At 21.7% G+C, this 12,208-nt stretch overlaps 1 protein-coding gene across 19 annotated transcripts in view; it reads right to left on the reverse strand.

The window, feature by feature from the left end:
- Window positions 1-578: 578 nt before the first annotated feature.
- Window positions 579-12,208, reverse strand: part of LOC127285747 (transcription factor 12) — a 295,386-nt gene continuing 283,756 nt past the window's right edge. For 8 of the 19 annotated variants that reach the window (XM_051311899.1, XM_051311903.1, XM_051311898.1 and 5 more), the window contains 6 exons: window positions 9,498-9,648; window positions 8,962-9,051; window positions 6,178-6,264; window positions 5,198-5,343; window positions 2,643-2,797; window positions 579-2,036 (listed from right to left, as the gene is read on the reverse strand). In XM_051311899.1, coding sequence (XP_051167856.1) covers window positions 1,992-2,036; window positions 2,643-2,797; window positions 5,198-5,343; window positions 6,178-6,264; window positions 8,962-9,051; window positions 9,498-9,648 — 674 coding nt within the window. In that variant the 3' untranslated portion in view covers window positions 579-1,991. The remainder of the gene's footprint in view (window positions 2,037-2,642; window positions 2,798-5,197; window positions 5,344-6,177; window positions 6,265-8,961; window positions 9,052-9,497; window positions 9,649-12,208) is intronic. The other 11 variants (XM_051311915.1, XM_051311902.1, XM_051311900.1 and 8 more) reach the window with 8 other exon arrangements.

Here is a 12,208-nt window from a genome sequence, read left to right on the forward strand (position 1 = left end):
ATTTCGAAATCAGTTCACGCTCGAAATTTTCGTTTTTTTTTTTTTTAAGTGAGAGAAAAAAATAATCAAAAGTTAAGTGTATTCGAGAATCGTAAGAAAATAATGTTGAATTGTTTCGAGTAAAGAATAATAATAATAATAATAATAAAAATGATAATATTATTATATTATATTAATATTATTAATATTAATATTATAAGAATATTAAAGAAAAAAAAAATGAAGAAAGAAAAAAAAAAGTGAGAGTAAAAAGTGAAAAAATGAGTTGCGCTATTATTTTTTTTTTTTATCTTCGAAAGAGGAACCATATTTTTAGTCTCTCGCACTATTTATAAAAATAATTTGAAGCCACTGCACTTTTACAAATTAGCAGTACAGTATTATTATTATTTTTCCGTATGTATAATTCATTTTTTCTTTTTTTTTTTTTTTTTTTTTTTATCAACCGTTCATTATCTACGAGTCGACTAATTAATATGCTTCTGTTTTACAAACTATATTTACCGCAAAAAATTATCTTCGTCTTTGTCGTGTGTCGAATCCTCGAGTTTTGTGAACACGCGATTTGCCTCGAGGAATTTTTCTTTTTTTTTTTTTTTTGTTTCGATTTTTGCACATTACAATATTATTCTTTATAATTATTATTATTACAATCGTGCGCGTCTTTCGCTTGTTCGCCAAAAGAGAGACGATTCTCTTTCTTTCTCTCCCTTTGCACTTGCAAGTTTTTTTCTTTTTAAATTGCCACTCTCTAATTTTAATTATTTTTTTTTTTTTTACTCTCTTGCACTCTTCCTCTCTCCCTCCCTATCATCATCATCATTTTTTTTTTTTTTTGTTTTTTATTCACGAGGATTTCCTGTCTGGAAAAACGCACAAATCTCCAAATGAAATTCGATTTTCTTTAACCATGGGACGTCGATATGTTGGAAAAATAATTTCTCTAATTTTAATGGTAATAATATCGAAATTTTTTTTCTAGATAATTGCACAAATTCGTTTTTTTTTTGGAAAAAAATTAATATTTTTTTTTTATATTTGCAAAAATTATTCACGGAAAAAAAAAATATGCAAGTATCGAAAAATATGATAATACTGATAATATTAGTATCAGTATAAAATTTGAAAAAATTTTATCGAAATATTATCGATAATATAGAAAAAAAAAATGTTTAATTTGTTAGGAATTACAAAATATTTGCAAAATAAAAAAAAAATGTCCCGTCGCTAAAGAAAATATTTATTATAATTTTTTTTTGATATGTTTGAAATGAAAAACAAAAAAAGAAACAGGAAACGTGTCGTGAATTTCGATTTTTTTTTTTACGAATAATACTTATTTATTGTCATTTGATGCCGGTTCGGTAATCACGCGAGATTCAACATTCCACGAAATTTACAGTAATTATTATAATTTTTTTTTTTTTTTAAATGACATTTTCTCTCTTATTTTTTTTTCGCCATTTTGTCTCTTTCTCTCTCGCACGCATACTCTCGCGCTTTTTGCCGAAACACAATATGAAGAAAGGGTTTTAAAAATGAAACCACCGACACATCACAAAACTGATATTTTTTTAACTCAATGTACAAGAATTAGTTTTTTTTTTTCTATCATTTGGCCGCGGTGGCTTTTATTTTATTTTTTTTTCTTTTAAGGGAAAGAGTAAGTCCTTTTTTTTTTTTGCTATGCTTTACATATGTATACTCACATATATATATATATTTTTTTTTTAATCTGTATATATATATATCTATATGCATTCTCCTTGCCGTTTATATTTTATATATAATGCAAATAATTCCTCATCGTTCAAAAAAAAAAAAATTTTTTTTTTTTTGTTTTTCACCGAGAAGAAGGCAGGAGTTTTTTTTTTTAAAAAAAAAAGAGATTTTTCTTTAAACTCTAGCCACGTCGAGAGTTCTGTACAGGCTGCAAACTGGACCTGACGCACACGACTTTAACACAGAATAACGCCACTAACGAGCCGCTGCTACTGTGGTTGCGACGAATTGTGCTGAAGAGAAGGTGGCGGACCCTGAAATAAAATAAATTTTCAATTAATTTTTCTTCATCCATCAATGATGAGAAAAAACATTTGACAATATTTTCAGAGTTCTTCGGCTACATTTAAAGGAAAAAAAATTTTTTTTTCTTTTTCAAAAAATATTCCTTATTTCCCCACACTTAATAAGACAAAATTTTCACTGAGTCGAATGTTTAAAAATGTCAAAATTCTTATTTCAACGAAACTTTCATTTGCCACAATTTTTATTTATTCAAATTGTCCGAAATTGAAAATCGCCAAATTTTAGGCGGGAAATTTTAAAATGAATTAATAACAATTTTTATTGATAATCTTGCATTAAATTCTCATTTACTATTTATTATTAAAAAAAACCTTCGTCTCTTAAAAAAAAATACATGAATAAAGAAAAAATTTTCCGAGAATTAAGGAAAAAAAAAAAGTTAATGCAAGATATAAAAACAAAACGAAAAAAAAGAGAAAATAAATTGAAATAAAGTTCTAGACGGTAAAATTAAGGTAAAAAAAAAATTCTATTATTTTTTTTCCATCAATGAAATTAATATAAGAAAAAAAAAAAAGGAAGAAAAAGAAATATATATATAAGTATATACTAACCGGCATCGCAGGAAAGGGAGCTTGAGAATGTGGATGCGGATGTGGATGTGGATGACCTATATGCGCTGCCAGATGTCCCGCCAATTTCGGTCCATCTTCCGCTTTTTCTTCTTCTCTCCTTTTTAAGCACGCTGCCTTTGGATTAAGATTTCGTTCTGCAAAGCAATCAAATAATAAATTGACGATTATTTTCACAGAAAAAAAAAATATTTATTTACTATTTAATTATATTATATAACTATTTTCATACTATTTTTATTATATTACTAAAAAAAACATATATAAATATACATAATATAATACAAAAATAATATAAATATTATTTTTTGTACAATAAAATAACATTTTTTTTTCTTTGCAGAAAAAAGTGGTAAAAATATTTTTTACATATTTTTATAAGTGCGACAAAATTTTCAAATTATGAATTTTTAAAAATCTGGGTTTAACAAGGTTTTTTTTTAAAAAAGTAGACCTAATTTCAATTACATCTAACACCAAAAAATGTACTGAATTTAAGTATTTTTTTCCAAATGAAAAAAAGTTTCATCGACTTTCGAAATATGTTAACAAGAAAATAAATTTTTGAATAAAAAATAAAAAAAGATTTTTTTTATAAACAACCAATTTTTTTTTTTTTTTAACTTTGAGTACAATTTTCTTTAACTTTTTTTTACTTTTACATACCTGAAAATACTAAGAATATTTTGCAAAAAGTTTTTCAGTGGTCTTGACAAATTATTTTGTTTAAAAAATTTTTTTTTTAATGCAAATTTTATAGATAAATATAAAAAGAATTTAACTTCATGAAATAAAAAAAAAAATTTCTAAACATTGCATACTTCAGGATTCACAGCATAAAATTTGCTAGAAAAAAAAAAGGGGGGGGGGGGGAGAAAATAGGAAATTTTATTTGAAAAAAGGGGAAAAATAGAATAAAATCTAAATGTAACTTTAAAAGAAGAAAAAAATTCCAAGTCATTGTACAAATTATTCGAATTCAGAATTTTTGGCAAATGTTTTAAATAATTAAATTTTCAAAGAAATTAATGAAAATATTTATTGAAAAAAATTTATTTATTAATTGAAATTGTTGTAAATTTGAATGCTGAAAATTATTCACAAAATTTTCAACAATAATTGAATTTTAAAGAATTTTTAATAAAAAAAATTTGAATTTTTGTAGAGAAAATTGAATTAAAATTATTGAAATAATTAATTTAGCGAAGAATTTTTTTAAATACAAATTTTGGAATTAATCGAATTTGGAAGATAATTGAATTTAAAAAAAATTTTTAATTGAAAAATTGTGTTTATTAATGGAATTTTTGAAGACTTTGATTAAAGTTATCAGAAATAATTAATTTTACAAAAAATTTAAGTAAAAAATTTGAAAAAGTTATTAAATTTTAAAATAGTTACAGTTACAATTGTTGAAAACAATTGTGATTTCAGGAGATTTTTAATCAAAATTTTCGTTAATTTAAATTGCTCAGACCTCGGATCGACTTTAAGGCACGAAAAAGTGGTTTTTAGTTGATTTACATTCTAAAATAAAATCGAAAAAGTCGATTATTTTTTTAAATTAAATTTAATTGATTAATAAATATTTTACTTTAAATACCTAATGTTCTTAGATATTACATTCATTTTATTAATTCGAGAATAATTCTATAAAAATATAATTAAGAAAATTTATATCGAATAAATTTTCAATATTTTAATTAAGTAGGACAAATTTAAAAAAAAATTCTTAAAGTTTCATTTAAAAAATTTTTGAAGTCTAATTTAATCAATTTCAAATTTCAAATTTCATTTTAGTGATTATTAAATTCAATTTTTTTTTAAAATAATTGAATAATGAATTACAGAATTGAAATTTCGAAGAATATAAATATCATTAAAAGTAATTGAATTTCAGAAAAATTATAGTTAAAATAATTTTTTTTTTAGAAAGTTTTAGATGGAAAATTATAGAAATAATTAAAATTTAGAAGGTTTTAAATTGAAATTTTTGAAAATAGTTGAATTTTAAGTGACTTTGAATTGCAAATTTTTAGAACTTTATTTGATGATTTTTTTTTAATTTTCACAATTATTGAATTTCATGAAATTTTTAATTGAAGAATACTTTAAAATAATTGAACTCGTAAAGAATTTCATTAAAATTATTTTTTTAAAAAAATTAATTTAGAGAAGAATTTTTGTTAAAAATTTGTTAAATAATTAAATGAAAGAAAATCTGTATTTTGTTTAAAAATTTTGTAAAAAAATGTATAAAAAAAAGTCCAAAAAGTAGCATCTTATTAAAATAAATCGAAAAAAGTCGTATTTACAAAAAAAAAAAATTCGGAAAAAGTTGAAAAAGTCGTACAATCCAAAGCTTGTAATTTTTTGGTTCAAATTTGGATTTTTATGAAATATTCCATTATTCGAGTTTCAACATAAAATAGGGGAAATGAGTTTTTAAATTTTTTTTTAAAATATAGGAAAAATAGTCGAATAGAGGAAACACTGTGAAAGCCTGAATATTTTTAATAACGAATAAAATTTTTTACCTCTGACTTGTTGCTCTAATGTCATAATGACTTCAACTGCCATGTTGAGAATTCCTAGTTTGGTTTGAGGTTTATCCGTCTTCAGGTGCGTCATACACATCCTGCCGAGCTCCTTTAATGCTTCATTTATATCCCTAATACGTATCCTGTTGAAAATTAAAAAAAATATTATTCTCTATTTTCAAAAAAAAAAAAAAAAAATTATTTATTTAACGAAATACGAGCTAAAGAGCTCCTTACAAAAACATAAATTTTTTTTATTTAACTTTTAAATAATTTTCAATTAAATTGAAAATTCCAATTTTCTAAATAAAATATAAAATAGAAATTAAATAGAAATAAAAAAAAAAAAAAAAATTCCAAATACTAACTGGAAAAAATTACTCAAAATTCTTTTCACAAGAAAAAAATAATTGAAAATATTTTAACTTCATGAAGAAAATAAAATTCCTAAAATAATAATATAAATTAATAAGATAATTTAACAAAATAGAAACAAAATTTGTTTGTTAAAAATTTTAATAATATAGAAAATTAATGAAGTAGAATAAATATTTTTCTTAAAAATTAAATCGTAAATGTTTTTTTAAAAAAATCATTTTTTCTATATTATTCAGTTTATATTACACAGGGAAAAAATTCTTAAAAAGGGAAAAGTTTACCAAAAAAAAAAAAAAAAAAAAATAGAAAGAATTGAAAAAAAGAGAGAAGAGAGATAAAAGAGAGATAAAATAAAATTATAGAATAAAACGAGGTTTAAAATCTAAAAGAGAAAGAACATGAATTCTGTATTTTTTTTTTTCTAATTCTTTTAATCATCTGCTATTCGTAAATTATTATTTTCTTTTTTAATTTGCAGAATACGGGCCAACGAATCTTTACGCAAAATAGAAGAAAATTATTTAAAAAAAAAAAAAGACTATTCACGCTCGATAATTTTTTTTTTTTTTTTTTGCGGACCTTTCTAATTGAATCCTTACCTTTCCCTAGCATTATTTGTCTGTCGCCTTTCTTTTTCCCTCTGGGCCTTCATATCAGGATCATCGTCTTCATCTTCGGCGCTTGAACAATATTTGCGCAATAACAATACTCGATTAATCACCGGATTACAAAAAAACACATAATCATTTTTCTAAACTAAACTCTCGAACCACTTCGTTAAACAAAAATATTTTTATCGATTTTAGGAAAAAAAAAAATTTGCTCTTTTTTAGAAAAAAAAAAAAAAAAAATGTCCATTTTCATGACATATATTTGTTTTTTAATTTTTTTAAAAATATTTTCTTTTGTATATATTTATTAATAAATTAAAATTTTTTTTTTTACATTTCAAATTATAATTTCAAAAGAAAATTATTATTTTTACTCTTTAATTATTTTCAATTTTACTTTTATTTTTCCTTTGAAAGTTTTTTAATCCTCAAAAAAAAAGGAAATTTTTTAATATAGAAAGTTAGAAAAATTTTATTACTTTTCGAATTCATGAAATTGATTTTTAATTATATCATCAAAAAAGAAAAAGGCAATAAATAAAAGTGCAAAAAATTTTATATAAACGAGTGGTTCAACAATAATAACAATAATAGTAATAGTAATAATAATAGTAATAATAATAATAATGATAATAATAATAATAATGAAAAATCTCATAAAACTGATTATATTGAATCGTTGATTTGAGCGATTTTGAAGTTTTCGAAATCACTAAAATTCTAAAAGTGAACACACGCACGATTTTCAGTTTCGAGAAAAAAAATATATTTTTTTCATTTTTTTATGTATATAACAACAATGACAAAGGCCCGTATTCTCAGGAAACAAAAGTGAAAATAAAAATCCAGAATTCAAATTCAAATCTCTTTTTGTTTTTTTTTTTTTTTTATTTTTTAAAATAATTTTTGCAAAAAAAAAAAAAAGGAAAGTCAGGATTCTGCAAACAAGAAATGAAACTTCAAACAAATATTGAAGTGAAAAAAAATTAAATTAAAAAAAAAACACGAAAAAAATTAAAAGTATTTTTTAAAAAATAAAGTATGTTTTTTTTTTACTTAAAAAAAAAAGTATTTTTAAAAACTAAAGTATTCAGAAAAAAATTGATTTATTATGCAAATATATAAAATTATATCTGTAAAAATGATAAATAATATTTTCAAGAAAAAATTCGAAAAAAAAATTCTGAAAGAAGATTATTAGAATAGATGAAAATTTTCTTTATAAAATTGTGAAAAAAAATTAGAATAAGAAAAAAAAAGAGAAAAGAAAATGAAATAATTTTTTTAAAAAAGTAAAAGAAAAAGATTTGAAAAAATATTTAAAAAAAAATTTTTAATTCGTTCTCCGCTTTATTGTTCTTGAAAAGAAGCGAATTTATCTTTAAATTTTTATTTATTTATTTATTTTGAAGAAATTTTTCTTTTTTTCTATTTTTTAAATGTCTTAAAAAAAATTCCAAGAGATTATTTTTATTTAAATTTTAAAGAAATATCCTTTTAAAAAAACCTCTTTTCTTATTTCTATTTAAAAAATAAATCTTTCTCAAATTTTTTGGTAACAAATAAAAAAAAATAAAATATATTTTTAAAAAAGATTTTCTTCAAATTTTGAAAAAATTCCCCCTTTTTCATCCATGTGCCAAAAAAAAAAAAAAAAAAATATTTTCAACATTTTTCGCAACCGATAGAAAACGTCAATATTTAATTTAAAGTTTTCTAAAAATTTTAAATCATCATTCTCACATTGAAATTTAAACTTTTTTTTTAATTTAATTTTATTTTCATAATTAAATAAAAATTTTCTAATTTTCTAATTTTTTTAAACTTTATAAATTCCCAAAAGAAATACTGTTTTTTTTTTTATTTGCAAAAAAAATAATTGCTCAGAATATTTTGGAAAATTTTTGAAACAATTCTTTTTTCTTCAAAGAATTTTTTCTTTCGAAGAACGTGCTCAAAAGAAAATTATAATAAATTACAAAATGAAGATGAAATAGAATAAATTTATTTTAAAAAAATACAAAAAGTATTGATGCAGAAGAAGAAAGAGAGACAAGAAAAAAAGAAGAATAAAAGAGAGAAAAAGTAAAAGTAATAATAAAAAAAAGAGAGAGGGGGGGAGGATTTCTAACTAGAAAAGAAAAGCATGCCTTAATGACCAATTCCCAGCCACATTAAAATGATTCTGATTCAGAAGGATAAGAAACGCCGCATGATCGTTATTTATCTCAACTTTGTCAAATAACCAGCGACATTTTAATATTGACGTTTGAATACGGGCCTTGAAAGTGCAACAGGTCTCGGATGGATATTTTTTTTTTTTTTTTTGGATTTCACCAAGGATTCATTAATGTATAAATATACTTTTCTCGAGAGGAAAGAGGAATTTTTTTTTAAAAAAAGCTCATTTTCTTTGACATTTTTCACAAGAAATTCGAAAAAAAAAATTAATTTTTAATGAAATAAAAATTTTTTAAAAAGGGGCCATTTTTTATTTTTCTTGCCAAGGCCCGTTTATGTATATAAATAATTAAAAAGAAAATTTACAAAATAATTTTAAATCTAGAAAATATAAATAAATTTTTTTTTTCAATTAAAAAAAAAAAAAAAAAAAAAAATTGGAAAATTTAAAAATATCAGAGAATTTTATTTGTGTTTTATAAAAACAGGATTTTAGGAGATTTGAAGGATTTTTTTTTTTTTTTTTTTTTTTTTTTTTTTTTTTAATATAAAAAATGCATTAAAAAGTGCGCATTGCGTGTGTTCACTAACCTTTCGCGAACGTTGTTGGCTTGGCGGCGCTCTTTTTCGCGTACCGCTTTGTTGTCAGTATCATCACAATCTTCATCGGCGCTCGAACAACGATTATTCAAACAAATAGAAGGTTAGTTTAAATTGTCATTGTCACATAAATCACGTAATCGCCATAAAAAATTACAAAAAAAAAATATTTTTTTTTGTTTTTATTTTAAATATTAATTTAATAATAACTAATTAATAAATCTTTACTAATTTCTTAGATTTTCGAATACAATATTAATCTAATATTAAAATTTTACATATATACATTTTTTTTAAAGGCAAAATAATAATATAACTGAAATTTTTATAATTTTTACAGAAAAATAAATTTCTGATTTTTTTTTATAATTTTATTTCAAATATTTAAATTGAATTTATTTTTCTTTACGGCGATTACTGTTTATGGAAGAAGTATTGTTTTTTTTTCTTTCTTTTTTTAAAGAATATATTTTTGCATCATTCAATGTCATTAAAATGAATGAGAATTAAATTATAAAGATACTTACTATCTTCGTGATCTTTTTGTTCCTTTTCCTTGGGATGTGGAATTTACTGTCGCTCCGCCAATAATTCCAGTTGACAATTCACTGCTCGAGGGTTTTGTTTCAACGCCACTACTGTCTGCCGGCTCTTTTCTTTTTTCTAAGGAAATATATTCTACTTTTCATTAATATGACACATTCAATAACGCAATTGTTAACACTTATTTAAAAAAAAAAAAATGAAAAATAAAAAAAAAACTTCTCATCTATATTTCAATTTTTTTTTTCTGGAATATTTTTTTAGAATATTCAATTCATTAAATTTTCATTTTTTGTTTGAATTATTATTTTTTATGAATTTGTTATTTTGATAGAATTTTTCAAGGTTGAGAGGGAAAAAATTTATTTTCTTTTTTCCTGATTTCCCAGTTAAAATTTGAAATTTTTTTTTTTCCTGACCCTTATGAAAATATTTCAATAGGCCTCGGATCGCACGATTTTTTTTTTTTATTTTTTAAAATTGAATTATTCAAAAAATATATATTAATTCGAATTGTTTGCGAAATCAATTTTCAATAATTTAAAACAAATTCTTTGAAAATTACATGATTAAAAAACAGTTTTCAATTGAAATTTCATTAAAATTTAAAGTCTAAAGTTTTTCAAAAAATTTTGCACCGCAATTTAAGATGATAGTTTCAATTAATAATCTCCTAAAAATTTAATTATTATTTTTCAAAATTTTAACTCAAACTCTTCTAAATAAAATTATTTCTAAATTTTTCTATCTAAAATTGAAATTATTGAATAATTTAAATTTAATAATTTTATTATATTTCTATTTACTCTTTCAAAATTCAATTATTTTTAAAATTTTAATTAAAAATCATCTGAAATTCAATAATTTGACAAATTTTCATTAAAAATCATTTTTCTACAATAATATTTTAATGAAATTCTTGGAAAATTTAATTATTATTTAAAATAATTACCGAAATTTTGAATTTGAATAATGTGAAAAATTTTCTCTTGTTTTAATGTAACTTGAAAATTTGTTTTGAAACTGAATTGAAATCTTGAAAAATTGTCTCAGTTTAATTCGGTGGTTTAAAAAGAAAAATTGTTGAAAATTTATATCTGTGAATTAAGGATCCTTTCTTATTAAGGAATAATTATTTTATTTCCAATAATAAATTGTTAAAAATAAAAAAATATTTATCAACTAATTAAATTTATTGAAAATAAAAAAAATTCTTTAAAATAAAATAAAAAATGTTAATCATTGATTTTTTTTTTTGTTGAAAATTAAAAGCTATTATTCAAGGAAATGAATAAATTTATTTTTCTTGCTCAATATATTGAAATGCCTTAAAAGCTGGACAATTTATCATTGTTTTTTTTTTTTTATAAACATATATATAGAAACATAATATTTCGACAGAAAGTCACGAAATCAAAGGAAAACCTTCATTTGCGATTTGAAACATTTTTTCACGCTCTGATACTGTGAATTCACTTAGCGAGAAAATGATGAAATCCTTTCGTTTCTATTATTTACATTAAATGTAACCTTGCATAATAATAAGAAGGTAAAATCGACTATCAACAGCGCGCAAGTGTCATGACGATATCGTTTGCAAATGTTGTACAGTGATTTATCTAATATTCCCTTATCGGGCATTTGCCTTCTTTCTTCATTGTGTATGGATCACCCTCTGAAGAACACCTGGGAGATTTGTGATGATTTCTCTCTCTCTCTCTCTCTGTTTGCGCATGAGAAAAAATGTGATTGTCTTCGATGACGTTCTCGAATAGAATATGGATCAATGGAGAATGGACATTATCATAGAAAAATCGGGACGCATTGAATATTTTCTAAAAAAAAATCGTTAGAATTTTCATTTTATGGAATTTTATTTGTCATATAATTATTTTTTGAGCCGAATTTTTATTTTTACAAATTAGTATATTTTACAGAATTTTCATCAAACCGATTTTTTTTTTATTTACAGAATTTTTAAATAACCGAAAATCCACTTCACAGAATTTTTATTTTTTCGAATTTTTATTTATCATAAATTTTATTAGCTTTTCATTTAAAAAAATAGGCATTTTAAAGCATTTTTTATTCGATAGAATTTAATTTGCATAGAATTTTCATTTTATTCTTTCAGATGAATTTTTCATTTCTTCGAATTATTATTTCATATAATTTTCATATTAACCGATTTTTCCATACTAGAGAATTTTTATTTAACCGAAAAATCAGAGAATTTCTAATTGATAGAATTTTCTCATTTGTCCGAAATTGCAAATGACCGAACAAACAATCGATTTTTGGCGCGATTTTTTTAAAATGAATCAATCAGAATTTTATTTGACAGAATTTTTATTTTTTACAAAATTTCTCTTTACCCAACTGTTTCTTTGAAAAGAATTATAATTTAATCTATTTTTAATTTCTTAGAATTCTCATTCAGTAGAATTTTAATTAATTCGAATTTGAAATCGGAAGCTTATATAAAGTATTTAGTATTTTAAAACAAGAATTTTAATTAAAAATCTCTAAAAATTCAATTATTTCTAAAAAAAATTAACTCGAACTCTTTTAAAATTCAATTATTTCTTAAATTTGTATCTAAAAAATTCTTTGCTAAATTAATTAATTTCAATCCAATTATTCAAAAATTCAATTAAATAAAACATTTTTTAATTAAAAATTCTGTAAAATTCAA

Source organism: Leptopilina boulardi, unplaced genomic scaffold (genome assembly GCF_019393585.1).
Source record: "Leptopilina boulardi isolate dan_hultmark-lab unplaced genomic scaffold, ZJU_Lbou_2.1 LbouV2_341, whole genome shotgun sequence".
Classification (NCBI taxonomy): Eukaryota; Metazoa; Arthropoda; class Insecta; order Hymenoptera; family Figitidae; genus Leptopilina; species Leptopilina boulardi.